The 26,837-nt window shown below is 39.6% G+C and overlaps 1 protein-coding gene across 1 annotated transcript in view; it reads left to right on the top strand.

The window, feature by feature from the left end:
* Window positions 1–26,837, top strand: part of Ero1b (endoplasmic reticulum oxidoreductase 1 beta) — a 67,090-nt gene that overhangs the window by 9,044 nt on the left and 31,209 nt on the right. Inside the window, exons 3-12 of the mRNA XM_021655372.2 lie at window positions 2,440–2,523; window positions 5,379–5,420; window positions 6,804–6,886; window positions 9,365–9,438; window positions 17,255–17,375; window positions 17,472–17,518; window positions 20,089–20,100; window positions 22,309–22,335; window positions 26,219–26,311; window positions 26,533–26,779. Coding sequence (XP_021511047.2) covers window positions 2,440–2,523; window positions 5,379–5,420; window positions 6,804–6,886; window positions 9,365–9,438; window positions 17,255–17,375; window positions 17,472–17,518; window positions 20,089–20,100; window positions 22,309–22,335; window positions 26,219–26,311; window positions 26,533–26,779 — 830 coding nt within the window. The remainder of the gene's footprint in view (window positions 1–2,439; window positions 2,524–5,378; window positions 5,421–6,803; window positions 6,887–9,364; window positions 9,439–17,254; window positions 17,376–17,471; window positions 17,519–20,088; window positions 20,101–22,308; window positions 22,336–26,218; window positions 26,312–26,532; window positions 26,780–26,837) is intronic.

Here is a 26,837-nt window from a genome sequence, read left to right on the forward strand (position 1 = left end):
GTACTTTTGTTGACTAAAAAAAAACACAAGTTTGAGAAAGAGAGAAGGTAATTGAGTTGTTTATAAAATTAAAAGACAAACTGAAGAAGTACATGTCAGAAAAGATGAAGGCAGAGCAGGCACAGTAAGTCTTTTCTTTTTTCTTTTTTTTTTTTTAAACCTTTTCTTTAAGATACCACCAAAACTCTGGTAGTTGAGTCTAGGGTATCTGGCCTGTGGGGCAGCTAGGCAAGCCCTGCTTCCCTGATCCTGTATGTGATCAGCCCTTCCCTGAACATTCAGCCTGAATTAGCTGTTCCCCTACTGTTTTGTTGTTGTTGTACTGAAGAAGAGGATCATGATTGGTCCAGGAAGTCAAGTGATACTTTTACCAAAAGAAGGAAGGATTCCTTTCTATTCAAAGAAACATGAGGAATCATTGTTTCTCAAAGAGAAATTAGAAGACTGTTACAGTAGAAGGGAAAATGAAAGATAAGTAGGCAAAAATAATGTGGCCTTGGCCTACCCAACATAGGTTTTCATTTTCCTGCTTGTTTAAAAGTACTCTAACATGATAAAGTTCTGTACATATTTATGCCTGCTCCCCAAGAAGGTGCAGCCCTGGTGTTACTGATGCCCTTATCCCAGGAACAAACAGTCATTTGAGAGTGAAATGCTCAGCTTCTAGTTCTGTCTGCCTGTGAGGTAAATAGAAATATTTAACCATTCACAGTATTCTGTACTTGTGGGAAGCTAAGAGCAGTTTTCAAACACAAGTAACATAAAATACCTGGGATTCAGTGAACAAGGAGCAGGACAGAGAAGCAACCACCCACCTTTGCAGCTAGGAATTGGTCATATTGGTGACTTTTCAACAGCCTCTAGTCTTGGTACTGTGGATATGGCAATGAGTAAGACAAAAATTTTGTTCTGTTTAGGGGGATAAACAGTAAGTAAGTATACATTGAACTGTATTGTCAGATGTAAGGTGAATACTACAGAGAAAATAAAGCAGGAGATGGAACATAAGTGGGGTGGGGGATAACGGATACAGAAATACTTTGCTTTGATGAAATGATCAGGAAAGAAGATTTTTATGCTAATGTGATATTTGAGCAAATACCTTCCTATGTTAAAGTGTAAGTGGTTGTGAGATCTAGGGATTTTGAGTAAAAGTTTTGACACAGGAATAAGCTTAGTATATTTGAAGAATTTGAAGAAAGCTTAGGCCACAGAAGTAGGTGAAGGAGGAAGAGGATGATTGGAGAGGTAGTTAGGGGCCAGCTTTAAAAACATGAGCATGTACACATGGCAAATATACAAATACATACACAGAAATTATACACCAACATATTGGGGGGTATATTCGAAGTACTACTTTAGAGGGTCTAGTCAAGGCCTACTGCTGTTGAGAGACCTGAGTAAGGGGGAAGGAACACACCTTCTGTAGGAACAATAATACAGATGAAGAGAATGGGCAGTATAGAGGCTTTGGGGCTTAAGAAGCCTGGTGTATCAAGCAGAAATGCAGTGTAATAGATGAGGTAAGAGAGGCAGACGACAGTGGCTACATAGTAGTGTTTGTAGAGCTGCTGCAGGATTTGCTCCAAGGGAGATGAAAAATGTGAAGTTCTGAGCAGACTCTGGTAGGTCTGCCTTGGTTTTGATGTAACTGTTGTTTTGCGCAATAGGTAATGGTAGAAGGAGGGCAACTATTGCCGTAACGTAGGCAAGAGACAAATGGCGGTGGTGGGGGTGGTAAAAGTAAGTACAAAGTAAGGGAGAAGACAGAAAACGGGGTTTTAGCTTGGGCAATACATCTGTAAGTCCAGTTGGATTATCAGCTTCCTGTGGTATGAAGAATGTGGAAGTCAGTGTTTACCATGTAACCTCTGCCTCTATTGTCCATTCTTTTCCCACTAAAAATGGTGGAACTGGTGGTTCTTCATTCTTAGCACCATCAAAGCTCTCCATTGCTATAGCCAAATGTATATTTCCCCTGACCCAGAGGCTGGATCCATCAGTACCACTACTACAAAACTCTGGGTTCTCCTTTGAAACACATACTACAATTTGCAATGAAATAAATGTATATATTTGCTTTCTCTTTTCAGAATATTATAAGTCATAAGAGAGAAAACTCTCTTTTGGCTTTGAGCCTAGCCTGGTGTCTGACAGATAGCCAGTGTTCAGTACATGCTGACTAAGATATTTGGAGAATGTTAAAGTTGTTCTGAAATGCTCCTCAATGACAGCTGTGCTTCAAATGAACAGAGAACTTGAGTGTTGTTCCCCTTTTCAGTGTCAGAGAACCTATAGCCGTTTGTTTTAAAAGTTAACTCTCCATCTGCAGTCATTTAATATCTTAACTGTATACAGCGTAGGGTCCCTCCCCATCACCACTGTGTCATGTGCACAGTGACACTGGCAAACATTCTATAATTTGTTCTTTCTTAAAAGGTTAATCTGAAGCGACCATGCCCTTTCTGGGCAGAAGATGGCCATTGTTCAATAAAAGACTGTCATGTGGAGCCCTGTCCGGAGGTAAGTAAGAATATAATAATGGGGGAGGGGGCAGACTAGTGTACTCTGGGGCTTTTAAAATATCATAAGCCCTTGCTAGTATCCTTGTGTTTGGACTTGTCAGCAGATTCACAGGCTTTCAGCTCTTATGACTAGACGCCTTGAAAGATGAGTTTAGGAACTCTTGTATCCAGTGGTGTTGGTGATAGGGTATGTACATAGGTCTGATTCTACAATGGGAGGAAGATCAAAGGCTTATTCTAGGATTAGACCTACTATGGACTATATTGAGTCTGCATCTTGTTTCATAGGCAAAAACACCTAAACTTCACATTTAAAATGGGAATTTCAGTGCACGAATTGGGGAAATCCACCTTAGAGTAGAGTATGTTCTCATTGCTTTTTTTCTTTAAAGGATATGTTTACTACCAAGAGAATGTTACATTCTAGGTAAGGAGAGGGGAGGGGCAGACACAGGAACCTTATCTTTACACATTAGACAGGTACCACTGAGATATACCCCTAGTTCTGATATTTCAGTTTTGACTAATTAATTTAAAAATTTTCTCCTTTAATAACAATTTTAAGGTACATTTAAAACTTTGAATTCTTGCCTTTTTTTTTTTTTTTTTTTTGACCAAATCAGGCTAGTTGTGGGCCTTAACCGTAGTTTTAAAAAAGAGCGTCTGGAGCAGTGTCATTTTAAATGAAAGATTTTTTTTAATGAGCTTTATTTTTAAACAAGAATAAAATATTTGACAGGCAGTGGTGGTGCACACCTTTAAGCTCAGCAGTTGGGAGGCGGAGGCAGGTGGATCTCTGTGAGTTTGAGTCTAGCCTAGTCTACAGAGATAGTTCCAGGACAGCCAAAGAGAAACACAGAGAAACCTTGTCTTGAAAAACAAACAAAAGAATAAAATATTTACAGAAAATGGTTTTAGTCTGAAATATCTCCAGTTTGCAGGAAAGGTCTAAGGCTGGTGCAGAGAATGCTGTGGACATGTTATGCAGATCACATGTGCACAGTTGTCTGCCTTAATGCCTGCCTTGTGATTTCTGAACTGTTGGAGTATGCTGCAGACTGATCCTTTATATCTGAATACTGCTGTGTTTTCTTAGAAGCAAGACTGTTCTTGTATATAACTGCAGCAAAATTAAGAAAATCAGGAAATTATTCTTAATACCATCCTATGCCTAATTTCACATAGTGTCAGCTCTGTGCTTGTGCTTTATAGCTTGTCAATTCTGTTAGACAGGACATTTTTTGTTTTTGTCCTGTCTCTTCCATCTCTTTTCCTCTGGAACTGGAGTCAGTATTTATTTTTTTCTTTTGGTGCTTGTGTTGGGATCAGAACTCAGGGCCTGTATATGCCAAACAAGTACCTTGCCACAGAGTTACACACCTAGATCTGCCCATTTATTTATTTTATTATTTGTGCAGCATCCTGCCGGAATGTGTGCAAGGAGACCAGAAGAGGGCACCAGATTTCTTTATAGATGGTTGTGAGCCACCATGTGGTTGCTGGAAATTGAACTCAGGACCTCTGGAAGAACAGACAGTGCTCTTAACTGCTGAGCCATCTTTCCAGCCCGGGTCTGCCCATTTTTAAATAGTTTTCTTGGTGTTGGATATTTGGAGTTCATTATTTGGTTGTGTTTTTGTTTGAGATAGGGTCTCATTATATAGTCTGGGAGTTGATATGCTCCTGCCTCTACCAGTGCCATGTAGCTAGACCTGACCAATTTGTCTTTGATACACTGTATTTTGTGTATGTGTGTCTTTGGATTTTTGGAGATATGATCTTATCCTATCGTCTTGGCTGGCTTTGAATTTATGGCAGTCTTTCTTCCTCAGCTTCCTGAGTGCTGGTATCACTAGTGTGAACCACAATGCTGGCTGATTTATGATAGGTTCCTAAATTGAGTGTTCAGTTCTTAAGTTCATAGCCTCTTCTGTGTTACATTTCTAGTAAGAAATAAATGGTGTTTACTTAAAAACTCACATCAGGGGCTGGAGAGATAGAGCATTTGCTGCTTTTACATAGGACTTGGCTATAGTTACCAGCACTTAAGTAGTAGCTCAGAGCCACCCATAACCATAGTTCCAGGGAATCCAGGGCCCTCTCTGGCTGCCATAGACAGTAGGCATAATGTGGGCTGTTCAGGGCAGGGAGTCCCTGCTGTGGTGGACTCCCCACTCCCGCCCCACCCACCGCCCTTCCCCTTTGTCACCACCAACCTACCCCACCCTACTCTGCATGGTGAGGAGCTCCAGCATTGGCCAGTTGATAGTGTAACAGTCATGCCCAGCCCTGAGGCATGGGAGTAGCCAGGAAAAAAGAAAAGAAAAGAAAAAAAATCTAATCAACCCTGAACAGGAGACACCACCAAACCTGATCTTGCCACAGGAACCCACCAATTTCTGAGCTCCCCCAAACTCAGGACTTTAAATCCTTCCAATCCTCACCCTGGAAAGTTCCATCCTGGACTGCTCCACCCATAAGAAACGGCATATAAACCCTGTGTCTGATAATTCCCAGTTGTTTCTCTCCCCAGCAGAGGCAGCCACCCTTCTGGGTTTTCCCTCCCAATAAATCTCTTGTGTGAGGTTTGTTGTATGTTGTGACTTTGTGGCATTTCTTGGCTCACAACTGCCAGGATACATTTCCCTTCAGAGTTACATTTATACATATATGCTGGCAAAACATCATACACATAAAATACAATTTTTTAAAAAAGAGAAGCCATAACATAGGAAGCAAAATCCATTTGCATTTTTAAGATCCAGTTTCTTTTGTTCTCCTCCTCCTTTCCCTCTTGATACCAACCATCCCTTCTGACTGTCTTCTAAGTAATGTTACTGTTTTTCTTTTAAGAGTAAAATTCCAGTTGGAATTAAAGCCGGGCATGCAAATAAGGTGCGTTACTCTTCTTCTTTGAATATTTTTGGATAGTGGGGGCAGTAGAGAGCAATGAGTTTATCTGGGAATGAGACAGTTGGCCTCAGAGATCAAATTGCTAACTCTTGAATCAAGCACTGACGCTCTGAATACCTAGCTTCTTGTGAAATTGATCTGTTTGCAGAATCTCTAGATAGAAAAACTCTAAACTGCTGCAGCAAAAATACTGGTAGATATTTTCAGTCTTCTGTTTCAGTTAGTGTCTCTGTTAGATTCACATTATATTGTATAAAGAAAATTATTACCAAGATATTTTAAGTGAAGTACTTGGAAATGGTGTTAAGGTATTTGTTGTGCTTTTGGGACAGGGCAGTAAGCTGTGTTCCTAGTTGGAAGTTAACTCTCATTTTCCACTGCTGCACATACATACAAGATGATGATTCCACCCCCTCTCTGCCTTCTTTGTTACTGTCTTATCTCCTTGATCTATCCATCTCTCCCATGCATTGTTGATGCTCACTTGCTCATAATTACTTAGGTTCTGAAGCTGTAATAAACTGAGCAGCAAGGAGTCCAAAAGGTAGTCCACTCCCCCAACACTGTTTTAAGCCCATTTTACTTTCTCCTCCCCAGAGCCAGCCATTTCCTGAAGTGGCTTATGTGGTTCTCCTCTTACTACATATGTATCTGTCTATAAGTTACACACTTTCAGAGCATGTGTCTGCAGTACAATAATATAGATTATTTTCTCAAAAGAGAAAAACAATTTTAGTAAAATAAATTTCTTCAAGTTGGAAATACTTTTGGTTTATATTTTGGCTCAATGTTTTTGTTTCTAAGTCTCTTTCTCTGTTGATACTTTAGACCTTATACATTTACCCTCACAGCTACATTTTAGTCATTTGTGTGACTAGCAGTAGCCAGCTTGCATGTGAATATTTCTGTCATTCTGGTTCTTTGCTCTTGCAGTGAAACACTGGCATTTTTGTCTCTAGTCTCATTATGTTCACATAAAAGTTTTCCTAGTACTGTGTATAAAAGTGGGATGCTGGGCCATAGGGTATGTGTATCAGCATTTTTAAATGATACAAAACACTACGACGGTAGTGTTATTAAGAAAAAAAAAAGTTGGGATGTGGTCTAAGTTTTGAAGACTGCTGTTCTAAAGATTTATGTGTTTGTAAAACCTAGATACATATTCATCCAGTTTTCTTTTGTAGATAACGTCATCACTAGCACACTGTTGCATTTTTAATGCCTTTGCTCACTTAATGGGTAGAAATTCTTGCCTTTAAAAAAGTCTCTCTTACTGTAAGGATTTTGATGACAATGTGTCACCATTGATTATCTGGTAAAGAAGGGCTAATTACTACCACTTAGCTACATATGAATTTTTTGTAGTACTTGCAGGTGGCAAACACCACCACAGAACTGGAAGACTGTGAGCAGGCTAACAAACTGGGCGCCGTCAACAGCACATTAAGGCAAGTTTAGTTGTACTTAGTGTTCTTTGTATCCGTGACTTTTTTGTGATTTTCTCTTTGAGACAGGGTTTCTCTGTTTAGAACTGACTTTTCTGGAACTCACTCTGTAGACCAGGCTGGCCTCAGAGGTCTACTTGCTTCTGCTTCCTGAGTGCTGGGTTTAAAGTCAAGCACCACCACTGCCCAGTTTGTGATTTTGATAAAATATTTTTAGTTAGTTATTACATTTTCAGCTAATAAACTTTTGAAAATAACAATGCCCACAGTTCTATAAGTTGTGCGTCTTTTGGGCCATTTTATCCTCAGTAATAACTCCAGAGAATGAGTGGACTGTCAGGACTTTTACATTCTTTATGAACATTGTGTGGAAGGAGCTTGGGCCCCTGAGTCTTTAATAGGCAATAGTTTAGTCTGTGTCTTTTCTGAAATGAAAATTGCTGTCAGTATAATTTAAGTTTCATAATATTTTTCTGAGGCTTTTCCTTATTTGCTCTAAACAGAAACTTGCTTCTTAAGGTCAGCATAATTCCTAAATAATCTCAGATTATTCAGTATTAAGTTACTCAATATAACTTGTAGTTGGGATGCAATATTCATAAATTCTTTTAAAACTTCTATGTGTTTAGATTTGTGTTTATAAACTAATTGCTAGTAAATCGAAGTTAATGATCTTTATTATTATATTTGTTATATGAAGATAATAGCCTATATTATTTACCATTAAAATTTTAATGTAGAAAGATTAAAGGATAAAAGAAAAACAGCTACAATTTTAAATGAATGTTAACATTTTAATGTAATGCTTGTTTATGGACTACAAATTGAACTCAGGGCCTCACCTATATTAGACAAGTGCCCTGCCCTGCCTCTGAACTATATTCCTAGTCCTCTTTTTTATTTTTTTTCTTGAGTGTAAGTTTGCTTTTTAGGCTGTGTTGAAATAGATTTAGTTTTAATTGATAGATGTTTTCATTGTGTAGATGTGTTACATTTTACTTATCTGCCCTCTTTTTGCTACTATGAGAAGTTTTTAAAATTAATTTTAATATGGGAACAATAAGACATATTAATAGTATGAACTTACCTTTGTGGCTATAAGCTAGTACAGTGCCCATACTACCTAGATGACCCTGTGAACTCTCCTGGCTGCTACCAACTTCCAGAATTTACCATGATTAGAAATTAGTGTTGCTCATTTATATAAATAGAATAATATGAAATGTGTTCCTTTGTATTTGTGGGTGGGTTTTTTTGTTTTTATTTAATTTTTGTTTTGTTTGTTTATTTTCTTTTTTTTTCTTTTTTTGAGACAGAGTCTTCCTTTATAGCCCCGGCCTGACTGCACTATGCAGACCAGGCTGGCCTCAGCCTCATAGAGATGGCTCTGTCTTCTGAGGCAAAAGTACTGGGATTAAAGACATGCACCACCATGCCTAGCTGTCACCACCACGTCTGCCACCGCCTCCTTCCTCTTCCTTTGTTTCCTCTTCTTCCTCCTCCTCTCCTCCTCCTCCTCCTCCTTCTCCTCCTTCTCCCCGAACCCTCTTTTTGAGACAGGATCTCAGGCTGGCCTGCAATTCATGATTCTTCTGCCTTAGCCTCTTAAATTCAGGGACTATTGGTATGTGACAACACATCCATCTTGTGTCTGTCTTCTTCTTGTATGTGTGTGGCTCTCTTCATGTTCTTCAGCATACAAACACTTCTTTTTGTTGTTGTTGGCACATAGAGCTATGGTATTGTTGGGATCCTACTGTTGCTAACTGGATGCTTTCCACTTAGAGGCCATTTTTAAAACATTTAGGTCATACCTGTGTGTATTTATAAGGTGAATAGTCCTAGAAATGGAGTTAAGTACTGCCAAATGGTTTCTCAAAATTACTATAGCAAATTAAATTGCCACTAATAGTATATAAGAATGCCTTCTTTGAGGCCAGGGAGATAGATCAGATGTATAGATCAGAGATAGATGTATCAATTTAGTATAGCAAACTGGAACCAATGTGAAAAGCATGCAGAGTGATCCCATGCAGTATAAATTAAACAACTAATACAATAAAGTTCTTGGTATTTGGGGGTTTTATAAATATAGAAACAAACAAACAAAAAAAGAATTCAGAAAACAAGCTGTGCTTCTATTTAAGAAAATAACATTTTTATATTAGTTATGGTGGTAACCTTGATTTTGATATGTAAATACTTGTTATATTTTTTGTAAATTACATTCAAATTACTGAGAAAAACTAGATGTAAGAATAATTTTGAAGTAGGTTAGCTAGGAAATATAAACGACTCATAGATATTGATAGCTATGATTTTCCTGACTTGCTTTTATCATTCCCTTGTTTAACTACTGCTAGAATTTGTGGCATCGTCTTCTAAAGAAATGATCTTTATTTTGTTCACTAGAATACAATGTTAAAATTTCAACTCCAGATATAATTGTTTGTGTTTTTTTTTTACCTCTCCTTTCCATAGTAATGAAAGCAAAGAAGCATTCATTGACTGGGCGAGATACGACGATTCACAGGATCACTTTTGTGAACTTGATGGTAATAAAATAAATTGTCATCACTTTAACCTGAAACCTTTTATAAGACACTTAAGCCACTGAATATATGACCTGAGTTAGTGCCTTAACACTAGGTTTTTCTGTGGAGACCTTATATTTTTTTTTTTACACATAAAGTCTTTATTACTAGTTGTAGAGATAAGTACATTGTAAGGTGATCATGTATTTGTCTTTTTAAAAATAATTTATTTAATTTTATTTTATATGCATTAGTGTGAAGGTGTCAGATCCCTTGGAATTGGCATTACAGACAGTTGTGAACTGCCATGTGTGGGCTGGGAATTGAACCCAGGTCCTTTGGAAGAGCAGACAGTGCTCTTAACCACTGAGCCATCTCTCTAGCTCTCTGTATTTGTCTTTTAATTAATTTTTTATTAAATTTATTCACTTTGTATCCCAGCTGTAGCCCCCTCCCTTTTTCCACCCAATTCCACCCTCTTCTCCTCTCCTGCCCCTCCCCCAGCCCACTGATAGGAAAGATCCTCCTCCCCTTCCCTCTGACCCTAGCCTATCAATCAGGTCTCATCAGTACTAGCTGCATTGTCTTCCCCTGTGGCCTGGTAAGGCTGCTTCCCTCTCAGGGGAAGGTGGTCAAAGAACTAGCCACTGAGTTCATGTCAGAGACAGTCCCTGTTCCCCTTATTAGAGAACCCACTTGGACACAGAGCTGCCACGGGCTACATCTGTGCAGGGGTTCTAGGGTATCTCCATACAAGGGTCTTGGTTGGAGTATCAGTCTCAAAAAGACACCTCAGCCAGATTTTTTTGGTTCTGTTGCTCTCCCTGTGGAGCTCCAGTCCCCTCCAGGTCTTTCTATCTCCTCCTTCTTTCATAAGATTCCCTGCACTCTGTCCAACATTTGGTTATAAGTCTCAGCATCTGCTTTGATACACTGCTGGGTAGAGTCTTTCAGAGGCCCTCTGTGGTAGGCTCCTGTCCTATTCTCTGTTTTCACACTCTTCCAGTGTCCATCCTGTTTGCCTTTCTGAATGGGGATTGAGCATCTTAGCCAGGGTCCTCTTCTTGCTTAGTTTCTTTAGGTGTACAGATTTTAGTATGATTATCCTATATTATAGATCTAGTATCAACTTATAAGTGAGTATATACCATGTGTGCCTTTCTGCTTCTGGGTTACCTCACTTCGGGTAATCTTTTCTAGTTCCCACCATTTGCCTGCAAATTTCATGATTTCTTTTTTTTTTTTTTTTTAATTCCTGAGTATTCCATTGTGTAAATGTCCCACAATTTCTGCATCCATTCTTCTGCTGAGGGCCATCTCGGTTGTTTCCAGGTTCTGGCTATTACGAATAAAGCTGCTACAGACATGGAGACCTTACTGCTGATAGTGATATTAACTGAGAGAGTATGTTTGAGGCCTCTGTTAATACCACAGATATGTTATTTCTTCCTGATCTTTACAGCTTCCTTAGTAGATGCGTACTGTTCCAGGACTGAGAAACTTACTTCAAAGAGCAAATAACTTGCCCAAGATCACATAATAGCAAGAGGCTGAGGGATGATTCAGCCCTAGATCTGAGTCCCAAACCTGTGTTCTTAGATTCCAACATGCCGTCTCCTGTGGACCTTTACTTCAAATCACTTGGTTCTCTGAACAGGCCATGAAAATTGGATGGTGGTCTCAATAAACTCAAACCAATTCCCTGCAGTACTGGGGAGGATTCTGACTTGACTTCCTCATAGCTCTGTTTTTCCAAGCATCACTTGGAAGGGTGATTGGCAGGATATTGTCCAGCCAAGTACTAACCACTTCTCTTAGCAAAAGAAAATTACAGTAACTCAGAATTGCCTGAGAATATGTCCAGTGTGCTGTGATCATTTGTTTGGCCTCTCTTCACTTTTTATTGTAGTGTTAGCTTGCGGGAAGTGGGAAAGAACATGCCACTCAACCTACACAGATGGAAACGCAATTTGGGAAGTAGAGACTTCCCTTTAAGGATCTAAGGTGCTCTTACTGCTTTGTAAGGATTTGAAGAGGATTCTCGGATTGTCTTAGTTTTCTATTGCTGTGATAAAACACCTCGACCAAGGCAACTTACAAAAGAAAGTGTTTAATTGGACTTAACAGTTTCAGAGGGCTAGAGTCCATGGTGATGGAGTGAAGGCATGGTGGCAAAAATAGCTGAAAGCTTACATCTTGATCCTCAAGCACAAGGCAGAGAGGGAATACTGGAGTCTTTTGAAACATCAGAACCCACCCTAAGTGACCTTCCTCCTCCTCCAGTGAGGCCACATTTTCTGATCCGTCCCCAAAAGTTTCACTAACTGGAGACCAAGTATTCAAACATATGAGTCTGGGGACTGTTCTCATTCAGACGCCACAGAGAACTATGCTGAAAAATACATTAAGATGGAGTAAGTTACAGATGGCTCCTGCTGTAGCGGAATTAAGATGAGAGCTGAGAGCTATAGTATTACCAGGATTTATCTGGAGATACCAATATACAACCAGTGCAATGTGAAATGTCCCTATTGTGATTGCTTACAATTGGTAGTTTTATCAACGCCACCTTCTGTGGCTGCTGTCTCTCTAACTTGAGTGGAGGTACCTCAAGTGGTTGTCACTGTTTATTTTACATCACTGTCCTTTCATTTGCTTTGGTTGACATTCAAGTATGCTGAGTGCTTAGCACAGTAGGCACTTCTAAGTGTCGTGACTCATGCCTGCGATCCTTGAACTTGGGATATGGAGGAGGGAAAATCAGGAACTCAAAGTCATCCTTGACTATATAGAGGTCAAGTCTAGCCTGGCTACATGAAACCCTCATCTTAAAAAGATGTAACACCCAAACAAAACCCACTATAATAATTTTTCTGTTAAAAAATTAAGCATGGTTATTTTGGAGACTTTCATATTATATTCTGGGAGAATATATATATATACCTTAGGCCACATAAAGCTGGACACAGTGAACAGCGAGGGACCTTATCTAAAGGTGGAAGACAAGGACAAACAACCAAGGTTGCCCTCTGATCCTACATGCATGCGGTGGTATATGCATACACTCCCATACTCCGTGTTTAAAGAAAACAAACACCTATATCCTATCAGTCTGCTGGAAAATTGTTAACAAAGAATTTCATGTGCTAAATTACCTGTCATTAATATAGTGTTAACAAATTTTTTGAGACAGATTATCTTTGTGTAGCCATGGCTACCCTGGAACTCACTGTGTAGAACAGATTAGCTTTGAAGTCTTGGAGATCCAGCTGCCTCTGCCTTCTGAATGCTGAGAAAGTGTTCTATTACTGTGGAGAGACACCGTAACCATGGCAACTCATAAATCATTTAGTTGGGATTTTCTTACCATTCAGAGGTTTAGTCCATTATCCTCATGGTGGGTAACAAACAGGCAGAGCTAGTAACTGAGAGTTCTACATCTGGGTCCAAAGGCAGCAGGAAGAGAGAGAGCCGCTTGGCTTGGGCCCCTGAAACCTCAAAGCCCACCTCCAGTGACACTCTTCCTCCAGCAAGGACATACCACCTAATCCCTCTCAAGTAGCGGCCCTGCTAATGACCAAGCACTCGAATATATGAACCTATGGGGGCCATTCCTACTCAGACCATCACAGCCACCAGACTTACTGGCACATGCAAGAGAGGCTAGCCTGTTCTACAAAGTAAATCCCAGGACAGCTAAAGCTACACAGAGAAACACTGGAAAAACCAACACAACAAAAACAAAAATCATTGGTTTTTTAAATTGTAAAATGGAAGGTATATTGTGTAAAAGTATTTCTCAGCTAAGCCCAGAGCTCAGTGATTACAGCTAGTCTAGCCTTCTTGCTCCAACATGCCCTAGTTCTGCTCCTGAGTTCTGGAGCTATACAGGTGCCACCACAGCTGCCAGATGTTTGCCCGGACCTCAGGGTACAAATTCTGGTCTTCATACTTTTGTAGCAGGTGTTTACCCATTTGCCGTCCTCCCAGCTCTACTTTTAAGATTTTTCAGATTATGAATTTTAAATACCTAGTACTTTTATATAATTTTATGCATATGAAACTATGCTATTATCATTCTTCTGAATAGCAGTATCTACCTGTGACAGTGATTTTTATCTGCCAGTTTTTATTGTTGCCAGGCTCCAGGATCATTCTTTAGGTATGTCTGTTTTGTAATTTCAGTGAATTAAAATTAAAATCTCAAGAATTCAAATTTATTCCTGAAAATACCTCTATATCTTTGTTCCTGAAGTTTGTTGGTGTTGCTGTCTCTGTTTGGAAGGAAGAGGGGAGCCCTAAAGGTCAAAGAGTTTTAGACACTTTTGTGGTTTAATACCCACTAAAGCAAGCTGATGGCATTATCCACAGCTGTCTGCTTCCCTTGCTTCATGTTTCCGCTTTGATTGTCTGTTTTCACTCAAGACTCCACACTGCTGGTTTCTGCCCAGCCCATTTTCCAACACTTTCTGAGTACATACAATGTGTTACTCACGAGGCTTGATTTTTGTGCTGCCTGCCTTCTTCAATTAGTCTGTGAGATACCGGTGGACAAGGGCTTGGCCTTTTGGCTCAATAGTGTATTTTTTTTTAAGATTTATTTATTTATTTTATGTATAGGAGTACTTATCTGCATGTACATCTGCATGCCAGAAGAGGGCATCAGACCCCAGTATAGATGGTTGTGAGCCACCATGTGGTTGCTGGGAATTGAACTCATGATCTCTGGAAGAGCAGACGGTTCTCTTAACTGCTGAGCCATCTCTCCAGCCCCTAGTACTGTATTCTTAATGTCTAGACTTGCACGTGGACGTGGAAGTCCTTAACATCTACTTGGCTGAATAAGTAACTGGATCATTAATATTGTAATGGGTAGAGCATGTTCATTAATAAATTTAAAACATTGTTCAAAATAGTAATTTCCAAATCTGGCTGTGTCACGATTACTTGATCTTTATAAACTATAGATTCTCCTCAAGACCATGCTTTTATAGTGGGTTTGGAACAAATTAGGTAAGATTGGTGATAGGTTATATATTCTCAACCAAGAATCTTGTTTAATCTGTAACATGTGCCCTAAGTCTTCATTGTGACCCAACTTATACTACAGTGTATTTTAAGAAATATATGGGTGAAGGGGCTGAAGTGTGTTTGATACACAAAAAACTGAGGTGCAACCTCAAAGCACTGGTACTAAATTAGCACAGTGAAAGGAAAATTCATTTGGAACAATGCTGTATTTTAGGGAAAACCTATTCAATTTGATTAATTTCCAGAATTAGGAATAGCAGAGTCCTAATCTTTGAATCCTTAGATATGATTAGCACGGTCAAATAGAAAAGATAGCTTTGTAGAGGGAAGACTTTTGGGGAGAGGAGAATAAGGGTTATAAGCCAGAGTAGAGAATACAGTTTCTGTTTGAATGAATTAGAATCTATATCCTAGCTGGCCTGGGGATGAGGAATGGCGGCAGCACCACCATGCACCACCATGGGAACCAGCTGCATTGCTCACTCTGGAGGGAAGGAAGTCTTTATCCGTGTAGGTCACGGGTAGACAGAGTTTTCCAGTAAATACCAAAGAGAAATCTTAGGGTTTGTAGACTGTGCATGTCTCAGGTCTGCCAGGTGATGTGGAAGCACTCCAGCAGGGCACTGTGTTCTTCCAGGACACTGTCCTTCCCAGCACAGCCCACATTCAGCCGAGAGGGTCGCTTGCCAACCCTCCCGAGTAACTTAACAAACCCTTCTTTTTTCATGACTTGAAAAAAAGATTTTTAAAGGTTTTTAAAATTAAGGAAAACCAAGAACAAACGTTTTATTTAAGGAGTTTTAAAAACAGATATAATTGGTTATATACTTTTATTTTTAAATTTCCTTAAAATACACTAGATGATTTGTATATGTGTGCACACATCTGTGGTATTGAGTATCAACTCCAGGGCTTCACACATCTTAGGCAAGCATGCTTTCCCTGAGTCACACTGCTGACCCACTAAAATATAAGTCGTCATGGTTTGACGTCAGAATCTGACTTTTCCCTTTATAGTTTTTGATTCTGTTTCCTGTGGTAACACCTTCATAGCAGCCCCTGCACATGTTTATTTTCACATGTGTGCACTCAGGAAGTATGGACAGGCTAGACATATATGTATTTAAAGTGTATGTATATATTATGTATGCATAGATACACAATATAATTATTTGTGTATATATATCTACATATACATATGTATACGTGTATATATATGCACGTTTATATCAGAGAATATATTAATGACATTGATATTCAAGAAGTTTTATATATAACCAAATATACTTTAAAGATGAGTTTAAAAACAGCTCAAAGAAATTAAAAATACATAACTGGGGCTGGAACCATGATTCAACAATTAAGAACACTGGTTGCACTTCTTGAGACCTTGGTTCAGTTCCTAGAACCCATGTTGGCAGCTCACAGCTGTCTGTAACTCCAGCCGCAGGGAATCTGACACCCTCTTTTGGCCTCTGTGGGAACTACACACATGTGATATACAAGCATAGATGTAGGCAAAATACTCATGCATAAAATTTTAAAAATGAAAGATATAGAAGTTAGAAATACAATGAGGCAGGTCATTCTGCTCCTACCCTAACCACTGCTCCCTTGAAGTATACTCAATAAACATGTCTTTTCATACTCTGGAAAAAAATAAAAAATAATACATTTTAATAATTTTATTGTTTAATTAAAAAAATACTGTTTTTTTCCTCTTAAGGTCGTGTTTGCTTTGCATATATTAAAAACCAGAGCTTAGCAAGTACCTTTACCACTCAGCTGCACCCTTCATCCTTAACCCTAAAAAGCAATGCCTTTAAAAACCTCATGACCTGAACGTTTTTAAAATTAGGATTTTTAAAATTAATGACTTCCAGTCAAATTAAACTGCTTGTGAGTTTTTGTTTATCCAATTGTAAATTGTTTCCTGTGCCTAAATTTGTATAGTGCAATATCTTTGAGATTAGCATTCGAGATAAGATTTAACATTCTGTAAAATCCTGTTTCCATTATCTGTTATATTCAAACCATTTAACGATTACAGTTTGTGGGTTACTTTTGTATTCCTCCTACATAAGAGCAGCAGGTAGCTCTTGAGGGATGTGGGTCAGGTTGACAGTTTCCCCCATGATTATGGGGACAGTAGTCATTGAATAGTTTATGAATCTTGTTCAGTGACAGAAAAATACACTATCAGGTAGGAGAGAAAGAGGAAGTTTAATGACCAAATTATTCTGTAGAGAATAATGAAAAGAATCTTTGTAATATAAGATGCTAACAAAGTAGTGTTTCCACCAGGCAGTGGTGGTACATGCCTTTAATCCTAGTGCTCTGAAGGCAGAGGTGGATCTCTATGAGTTCAAGGCCAGCCAGGCCTACAGAGTGAGTTCTAGCACAGCCAAGGCTACATAGACAGAGAAACCCTGTCACAAAAACAAAAACAAAAACAACGTATTTCTGAGTCTATGTTGAGATAATTACAGAAAGAAAAAAAAAACCCACATAAATCTGAATTTGTTATTTCTTTTTATTCCTGGGTGGTTACAACTGAAGTGGAAAATGTTACATTACTTAGTTATCTTGGAGAGCCAAAGGAAGGAAGAGGTTGTTCTTTTCTCTCGAGTGATTTGTCCAAGATCTCCAAATTCAGGGTCAGGTGCAGTCACAGGGACAAACCACTCCACTGTGTGGGCTGGAGGTGACCTGAACCAGGACCGTCCTGCTTGCGGAGCCGCTGTTTTTGATGCCAAGCTGTTGGTGAGTAGTGAGGCTGAGCAGCCTTACCACTTGTTCCCGACAGATGAGCGGTCTCCAGCTGCACAGTACGTGGACCTGCTGCTGAACCCGGAGCGGTACACTGGCTACAAGGGCTCCTCGGCATGGCGGGTGTGGAACAGCATCTACGAGGAAAACTGCTTCAAGTAACGGAGGGAGGGAGGCAGGTGTTTGTGTTCGTTCGTAAAGGCGATTCAAACAAGCCGAACCATTTTACAGCTGAGCTTTGTGCTTTTTTTCAGGCCCCGATCTGTGTATCGTCCTTTAAATCCTCTGGCGCCCAGCCGAGGTGGGTGTCCCGTACATTTCATGCTTTTTCAAGTTGAAGAAAAGCAAAGCAACAATTTTATGTTTTGCTTCATTTTAGTGACTAAGGCAAGCATGAATTAATAGGCTGGATGTCTTCTGGAGCGCTGTGCCAGGTCCTAACCTGGGAGCTTGGTGTGGGGTGGATTAGAAGATGTGAGCATACATACCACAGATTTCCTGAGAAATTCCAATTCTGGAGGCCTGGGTCCTTCTCTACAACAGTAAACTAAGAAGCCGGAGAGTGAGGACCTAGTCCCCCCATGTTTTTAAACACTCCAGTTCAGTGGTTCTCAACTTTCCTAATACTGCCACCCTTTATTACAGTTCTTCATGCTATGGTAACCCCCAAACATAAGATTATTTTTTGTTGCTACTTCACCACTGTAATTTTGCTACTGTTATGAGTCAGAATGTAAATATCTGTGTTTTCTGATGGCCTTAGGCAACCCCTGTGAAAGGGTCATTCAGATCCAAAGGGCTCAGGATCCACAGGTTGAGAACCACCGTTTTAGCTAGTGATACACAGCTAAAGTAGAGAGTCAGGGGCTCATCACAGCTTCTCCAGGGTACACACAGGTTACCTCGAAGCCAGATGAGCAAACAACACAGGGAATGAGCCCCACCTAAGCTAATAGGCTACCTGTCTTTGTGCTGCCTGGGATGCCTACAAGGAAGGAGGCAGGGCAGGCACTCAGGCTGCCCTCAACATGCTCCAGTCCCTGCACTGTTCCACAAAGTGGCCAATTACCAGCTGGCCATTAAGTGTTTGCATGGTGAACCTGAACTTAAAATTTTACATTTTAAGTTTAGTTAACTTGATGTAAAGATGGTGGCAGTATTAGCTGCCGTTGACACTGCTGTTCGTCATATAGAACCTTCATGTTTGGGCAGAACTCGTAGCCCATAGCATCAGATACTGAGGTGGTAGGGCCAGACACACTCTTCCTGTAAAAATAGCTGTTAAAGGTACATGTGAGCTAGCTAGTGTGCTGTTCAGATGGTGTAGCATGCTGTGGTCAGTGAGGACATCCTCATCCTCTTATCTAGGAGCAGCTAATCCCTGGGATTGACCCTGTAGTTGACCTACCAGTTCAGAGTTTAGGCCAGGATGGAGTTAAAAAGTTGAAATTCCTATGTAAATTTGCACTTTCTGGCCTGAGGCCCAAATGTGGAAAGGTTAAACATAAGCAGTGCTTTTAGTTGCTGGCTCTGTCCAGGCCAAATGCCATTCTCCAGGTTCATTCTGAAAGTGCCTGGTAGGGTTGGGACAGAGCACAGCCGTCATGACATTTTTTTTTTTTTTTTTTGGCTCTTTTGCTGTTTTTATGTCATAACTTGTGTCTTCAACATTGATGTCTTAATTACATAAAATGTTATAAAAACTGAGACACTCTAGAAGCTGTGTAAAGGACAGGAGGAGATCCCTCCATCTTCTGTCTCCTGTTACAGTTAAGGTGTTTCTTCAGACCTTTTCTGTGGTTACTTTGTTTCAAAGTAGAAATACAATTGTTTAACAAAAGATGTCAAATCCAAAGAAACACTTTGTTTTCCTTTACCATAAAATTAGACAAGAAACTGCTAGAAAGATGAGGAGAGGAAAGAAATCAACAAAGAGAAGGAGGAAAAGAAAACACGGGACAAATTACTAAAGCTAGGTCAAAGCAGTGAGAGCGGGCACAGCTCTTCTGGGCTGCTCAAAGAAGCCTGCAGCTCTGGCTGAGTAATGGTGGCCTCTCTACTGACATGGTGGTGGAGGGTGTTGCCTGCTCAGCCGTTTCTTCCACTCTGTTCCTGAAGAAGTGTCAGCTCTAGGCTTCTATTTTTCCAAAAGGTTTTGAGCAACAGAACCTTTTTCTGAGAAATAAACTCTCCCATCAGAATCTGTAAGCAAAGGCAACAAAGGCAGAGCAACAGTGAAGCCAGGTCAGCCTTCCGGCCTCTTCTACCCCAGGAGGATGTCCTTGACTCTAGTTCAGGCTGTCTGCCAAAAAAAGTAGCCATCTAAAGGAGTACACAGCATGGAAACTATCCTGTCTACAGAGGTGGTATGTGGGACTGAAGGAGATTTTGTATGTTTGACAAGTACCAAATTTAGCTGCCTCTGGCCATCTCAGTTGCTTTCTGTCCTTTAATGTGCACACTAACATTTTATCACAGCTGCATCTCCAGCTCCCCAGAGTCAAACTGAGTTGCCATTTCCAGCCTAAAGCTCATATAACCCAGGCAGGCCTTGAATTCAGTAATGATGGTTCTGCCTCAGTCTCCTAGTATCTGGGATTATAGACCTGTCTCATCAGGGCAAGTTCCTTCTCCCTTCTCAGTTTCTTCTCTCTCCCCTTCCCCATGAGTTTGTTTTGTAGAATATGGAAATTGAATGCTCTTTGGCCCGCATTTTTGTTAAGAGCCTCATTTGCAGGATGCCTGCAATAGTGATCAGAGTTCATACAATGAACAGCTTAACAGTGAGGATTAGTCATGCATTAATATTAGCAGAGCTGGAATCTGAGCAGAGTAAGGCATTTTGTAATGTCTTTCTCTTTTCTCCTTTAGGGGAAGATGATGGTGAGTTGCAACGCTTCTGTTTACTTCAACCATGGAAGAAACTTTTACTACTAAATTTTGATGTTTTTCTTCTTTTCACCAAAAGCAGTTGGATTAGCTCTTTTTTTTTTCCAGAAATGGTGAATGGTGATCAAAAGTGAGATTTTCTTAATAGCAAAGTTGTCTTATGTTAAAAAAAAAAAAAAAAGCATAGAGACTATTTTACTTAAATATTTAATATATAAATTAGGTCCATTTTCCAAGTTCTTCCTTTTCTGTTAATGAAATCTTGAAGGTTAGAGGTAAAGACACTTAATGCCAAGCTTGATGGCCTGTGTTTGATCCCAAGGACCCACACAATGGGAGAAAAGAGTTGATTCTCTTTGTCCTGTGACTTTCATACCACATATGCTGTGGCGCTCATGAATCCCACCTTCCGTCTACATGCACAGTGAATACTAATTAAAAAAAAAATCTACATGAAGATTCTGAGGAAATGTAGCAAAGTTTGGTTGGTTGGTTGGTTTTTTGAGGCAGGGTTTCTCTGTGTAGTCTTGGCTGTCCTGGACTCGCATTGTAGACCAGGCTGGCCTCGAACTCACAGCAATTTACCTGCCCCTGATCCCCTGAGTGCTGGGATTAAAGGCATGTGCCACCATACTCAGCTAGCAAAGTTATTTTTATCAGATAATTTGTGACTTCTTTATTTTCTTATTGACTTTGAAACTTACAGTCTTAGTTATACTTAATCTTGTGAAGACTATTTCCTAGCATTAGCTGTGAAAAAGCCAAAAATGTATTCCAATTGGTATATTTTTAGCTGTGTTCAGTGGCAGACTGGGAGGATGTATAAAATGCACACACTCCCTCTGCAAGCCAAGGGTGCACAGAGAAAAGGAGATGTAATGCACAACCAACACAGCATACAGAAATGCAGACACACAGCCCGACCAGCCGGTGAAACTCAGTAAGGGCTTTCAGAACAGCACCTCATGCATGGTGAGAGAATGAAGGAAAAAGGCTTTCTGAAAGAAGTGGCCTTTAAGTGAATTCTGAATTAAAGGAGGTGTAGATCAATAGAATTAGCTAGTAAGGGCTAGTTGGAAGAAATAGGAGCCTGGAAGCTGAGCAGGAAGTCTAGTGTGACCTGTTGACAGTGGGAAAGCCTCAGATCCTCTGAAGGGATGGGTTAAGAGGCCACATGGAAGCTTAGGGAGCTGCAAGTTGAGGTTGAATGAGATAGTTAACAATTCTTAGCAAGGGTAGGTAGAGTGGATGAGCGCAGAAAGCTTTTGTGATGTTTTGGGGTGAGGTGGGGTGGCACAGCACTCGGGGGGCCAAAGAACTCCCAAGGTTTATCCCAGAGACCAGGCAGCAGCTCTGTGGGCTGGGCTAACTGTTGTCTCTCAGGAAGTACCGAAACACTCCCCTTTCTTTCCCTCCCTAACTCAGAAGAGCATTATTGATCCAGGAACAGCTCTTCTCTCTTTTAGTGACAGAATTATGTACATTTATCAGCAGTGTTTCGAAGCATGTGTGGTGGAGCATAGCTAAACAAGATCAGTGCTATTTGTATTTATTTACATACTTAGCTTTTTTGTGGCAAAGACACTTAAAATCTCTCAGCAGTTTACAGGAGCACAGCACATTGTTGCTGACTCTAGTCATCATGCCACAGTAGACCTCTAGAACTTTCTGCTGTTGTAGAACCCTGTCCTGCATTTCTTAGCACCAGCCCTTCAGTCCCAGGGTCCTAAACAGATGAGTCGCAGCCACTCCACGTAAGATTACATTGAAAATTATCCTTTAAAATTTAGTCTTAGATAATCAAGGAAGCACACCTACTTTTTTGGGTTAGGAAAAAATGAGTAATTATAATTTAGCTTTTGTATTTGTGTTTTGCTGATGTAATTATGCTTGTTATGTCAGATTTATTACATTTGCTCCTATGCTTTTGGATTTAAACCGTTAGTGAATAAGATATATTTTACTATTTACACTGAAATTTTTTAGTATATGTTTTAATAATCAAAATATCTATTAGAATATTCTAAAATATCTATTAGAATATTTAAACCATCTGTGGGTTTTTCTAGAAACATATGCCCATTTTGCTATTTAGTCTAAAAGGAGTAGACATTTCTAGAGGTAGCCCTCAAATGACCTGATTTATTGTTTATACATGAATATTTAAAATATTTTAACCAAATTCTTGTTTTTGTTTTTAAGGAGAATCGTTCTATACATGGCTAGAAGGTAAATTTCTTATCTGTGGTTGACTATCTAGACAACTGATATTTAACAATATTTGAAGGAAAAATAACATGGCTTAGTTTGTTATATTTTTTGATAAAATTATGTGAAAAATTTGAGGATATTGGGCATCCAGAAATCAATACCAAATGAATTCACAGGCTTGAAAGGTTCTTAGGAGTTCCTGAGTGGCTCCTCTGTCTTATCCACATTTTACTAGTAACTAGCAAACAAGTCTGCTTTTAAAGCAGAGATGTTTTCCTTAGTAAGGAAGCACTTGTGATGTGTAAAACATGGCAAGGTGAATTAAATTCAGAAGACTGTGTTCATGTTTGCTCATGTTCATACACTGTGTATTTGTCTAATAAAAATTTAAAGCAATATAGTTTACAGTGCATTTTTCATTCTTCATATTTTCCATATTGGAAATATAAAATGTTATAGATTAAAAGCTAAGTTCTATAGGAGTTTTAACAGCCTTGGCTAGTACCTGGGAGAATGATGCTTTTGAAATAATGCTATACTGTTTTATATTTATAGAAGATTAGCAAACTAAATGATGGAGTGAAAGCATTGTTTCACAGCCATGAGTTTTCAGGATAGTGTTAAACTCTATGTAGTCAATTCTATTGGTTGTTAATTGATTTATGAACATAATTTGTTTGTTCTTAGTCACTTATGTATTTATATTGGTCATAATGTGAACATGTTGTGTGAATACTGTTGTGAGTTGTATTGGAAAATGACCTTTAGTAAAAGATGCATAACTTTTCCACATAACATTTTTTCCACAATGTTCTAAAGGTGAACATTGTGGAAAGTAATTAAGAACAGAGGTGCCCAACATTTTGACACTGTGACATGATATTGGGGTCTATAAATGTACTAGCTGCATTTATAGATATCCTGGGATGTATGTTACATGTGGGCCACAAGTTGGACACTCCTGATTGAGACTCAGATAGTCAGAAACTTGTGATGAGAATGGACGAAACACACATCTCTGTCAGTGTTTGACCTTAGGCACTGGGCATCAACTATCAGCTCCCTGCTGCTTGGAGTCCCTGAATGTATGTAGTTCACACGAACTTCTAGCTACAGGCAGCTGGCTCAGCCTTTTCTGAGATAGTTTCCTGAGATAGTTTTGGAGCTGGAGAGTAATAATAGTTGTGCAGCCACCTACACTGTCAGTAGAGGTGATGCCAGTAAGAAATCCTTGGAAAAAAACGAGGTGATAGGCAAAGGCAAAAATATTCTGTGGCAGTAGTAAATCTAGCCCTCTTAAGAGAAACATTTTTACATATATTCAGTGTGTCCTAAACCCATTGTTGAAAATTAATGCCATTAAAGTTAAAAGAGATCCCCCTAAATTGGGTAGTCTTATTTGCTGTGTATTCAGAAGTAGAAGTTGGTGGAATTGCCTTTGTAGGTTGGCTTTTGTGTTACTTCAGAGCAAGAGGTAGAAGCTTCTGTCTGCTCTTGTAGGCACAGCTCCACCCATTTTGGGCACCAGGCTGGGCCAGAAGGTCTCCCGCATCTCCTCCTAGTATTGTGTGTCTTGTTCATGTACTCAATTGGCACATCTCTTATGTCCACATTTTGCTTGAGGTCACCCAGTTCCCAGAAGTGTGCTTCTGTTCCACTTTCCCCACTGCACCTGCTCTACCCCAGCTTACAGGCTCTGTGAGGTCTGTAAATAGGAACTCCTCTCAGTTTCTCAGGCTCTGTTTTTTAGGCTTGTTAATTTTCGTGAACTTGGCTTTACTTGCTGTCCCTTCTCTAGTCTTTGGCCATTTTGCAAGACAGAAGCACTGCTTACATAGGTAGGTTGGAAGGAGTGAAAATTGAACCTCAAATTTGATAAATTGCTTCTTGCCTATGAAATTTTTCTTGAAGTTAGTACTTTATATTTTAGTAAATTTCTTTGTTTTATTTATAGCCCTTGTTATAAACATTTAAAATGGGCTATGTGATTTCTGGAGAAAGATACAACATAAAATTTAATCTCTAACATTTTGAATCAGAGAATGAGATCCCAAAAGAACTGTTTTTCCTATTTTGAGGATGTTTGCTTCAGAGCCCTCTGCAGTAAGATGTAAGGAGTAAACCAATGTTCTAAGAGCCCTTGATAAGCTGTAACAGTGAGGCTCCCAGGTGCTCTCGTATTAAGAAAATTCTCCTGGCACATAAATGTGACTGTGCCCTACCGTCCACAGTAGGGAAGGTTGTTAAAAAGAAAGCAAACAAGTGGGGTAGTGGTGGTACACACCTTTGATCCCAGCACCCAGAAGGCAGAGGCAGGCAGATCTGTGTGAGTTCCAGGCCAGCCTGGACTATGGAGTGAGTTCTAGGACAGCCAGGGCTAAAACAGATAAACCCTGTCAAAAACAAAAACAAAAAAAGCCTTTTACGTGGTAAAGAAAAGCTGCATCTAGTAGATTCTTAAAATTTTTTATTCAGAGGACATAAGAGATGGTTCGGTGCTGCTTTTACAGAGGACCTGAGTTGGCAGCTCACAAGCATTTGTAATTACAGTTTCCTGGGATCCATTGACCTCCACAGGTATCACATAGGTAGATAGTACTCCTACATAGATGCAAACAAACATTCTTGTATATAAAGTAAATCTTAATTTAAATTTATTTTGCAATTTCATTTATTTTTAAATTTTCTATAAATATACTCACCAAATTTTTTATTGTGGTCTATTAATACAGTGTAAACTACGATGTTACCCTTGAGGATATATTTATTTATTTACTTTAGTGCTGGAAGTTGTACTCAGGGTCATGGGCATGCTAAGCATATTCTTGGCTACTGAGCCTCACTCCAGCCTCATCTTAGCCATTTTTAGCCATTTTTAAGTTGGTGGCACCAAGTGCACTTACAGTCTTTGTCACTGTAAGAGGAAATCTTATAGGATAGCAGGAGCAGGATAAGATTACAGGGTTATGTTGGCATTTGCCATAAATTTTGAGCAGAAGCCTCTGTGGGTTAAGGAAGTTACATAAAGTGACTTTGCATCACATCCTTGAATTCCATTTAGTGAGACTTGACTTGTATTGTAAATACTCAACAAATTGTGTGTGTGTGTGTGTGTGTGTGTGTGTGTGTGTGTGTGTAAATTCCTGAGAGCCTTTTGTCATTATATAGAATTTGAGCCTCACAGGACAAAAGAAAAGGCCATAAAGGCCCTTCTTTCTCCACCACAAAGTAGATTCCAAGAAAAAACACAGAGGAAAGGTATGGGAAGACACAGCTAAGGCAAAGCAATGACTTCATTGTTATAGTTGTGTTTAGTACATCCTTAGTCTAAACTACAACCCTCTTCTGAGAAACATTTTTACATATATTCAGTGTTTGGGCCACCTTCAGGGCCAGGCCATTCTGTCTTGTTCTGTGTTAAGTTTTCATCATACTCAGTTAAGTCCATTCTGAAACAAGAGTCTTAGTGTTTTCTAGTGGAAATCTCCACCTAATTGTCTGTATATTATCTCTTGATTTGATTTTATTGTCTGTGCTAGCTACTTTTATGTCAAGGGACCAACATAGCTGACAGGAACTTCTCACACACAGATAGATTTATGCTGCTCAGAATTTCAGAGAGTTCATTCCATGGCTACTTGGCTCTGAGCCTGTGAGCAGAACTTCATGACAGAGAGAATGTGTGGCAGAGGACAGCTGTACTGCCTCCCTGGCCCTGTCCCCACTGCTGTATGTCCTCTAGGCCCCACCAGAGCAACAAGCACCCCAAACCCAAGCCTGCAGGGACACTGCACGTTTCAGCCATAACTATGTCCCTGAAACACATGTACTGACTTTTTTTTTTTTATATATATTCTTTATCTAATGGGCATGGGTTCTTTTTCTGTGTTTTTCTGAATAGGTTTATGTCTTGAGAAAAGAGTCTTCTATAAGCTTATATCGGGACTTCATGCCAGCATCAATTTACATCTGTGTGCAAATTATCTTCTGGAAGGTAATCAGATTTCTTAAATGGGAATATTTTTTTTTAACTTCTAAAATATCACAGAAAGTGTTAGAAAGTAAAATACATTTTCTGTTGGACAAAACTAAAACCTTTTTATACTAAAAGACAATGTATTTTCCTTCCTTCCTTCCTTTCTTCCTTCCTTCCTTCCTATCTTCCTTCCTTCCTTCCTTCCTTCCTTCCTTCTTTCCTTCTTTCTTTCTTTTCAGAAACCTGGGGTAAACCTAGTTGGGGACCTAACATCAAAGAATTTAAACGTCGCTTTGACCCTGTGGAAACAAAGGGGGAAGGTCCAAGAAGGCTGAAGAATCTGTACTTTTTATACTTGATAGAGCTTCGTGCTTTGTCAAAGGTGGCCCCTTATTTTGAGCGCTCGATTGTTGATCTTTATACTGGCAACTTGGAAGAAGATGCTGACACCAAGACCCTTCTGCTCAGCATCTTTCAGGACACAAAGTAAGACCTGGATGTCAGTATCCTGGAATCCTTCACTGCTCAGATGCCGTGGAGCTTG

The sequence above is a fragment of the Meriones unguiculatus genome, chromosome 19 (genome assembly GCF_030254825.1).
Source record: "Meriones unguiculatus strain TT.TT164.6M chromosome 19, Bangor_MerUng_6.1, whole genome shotgun sequence".
NCBI lineage: Eukaryota > Metazoa > Chordata > Mammalia > Rodentia > Muridae > Meriones > Meriones unguiculatus.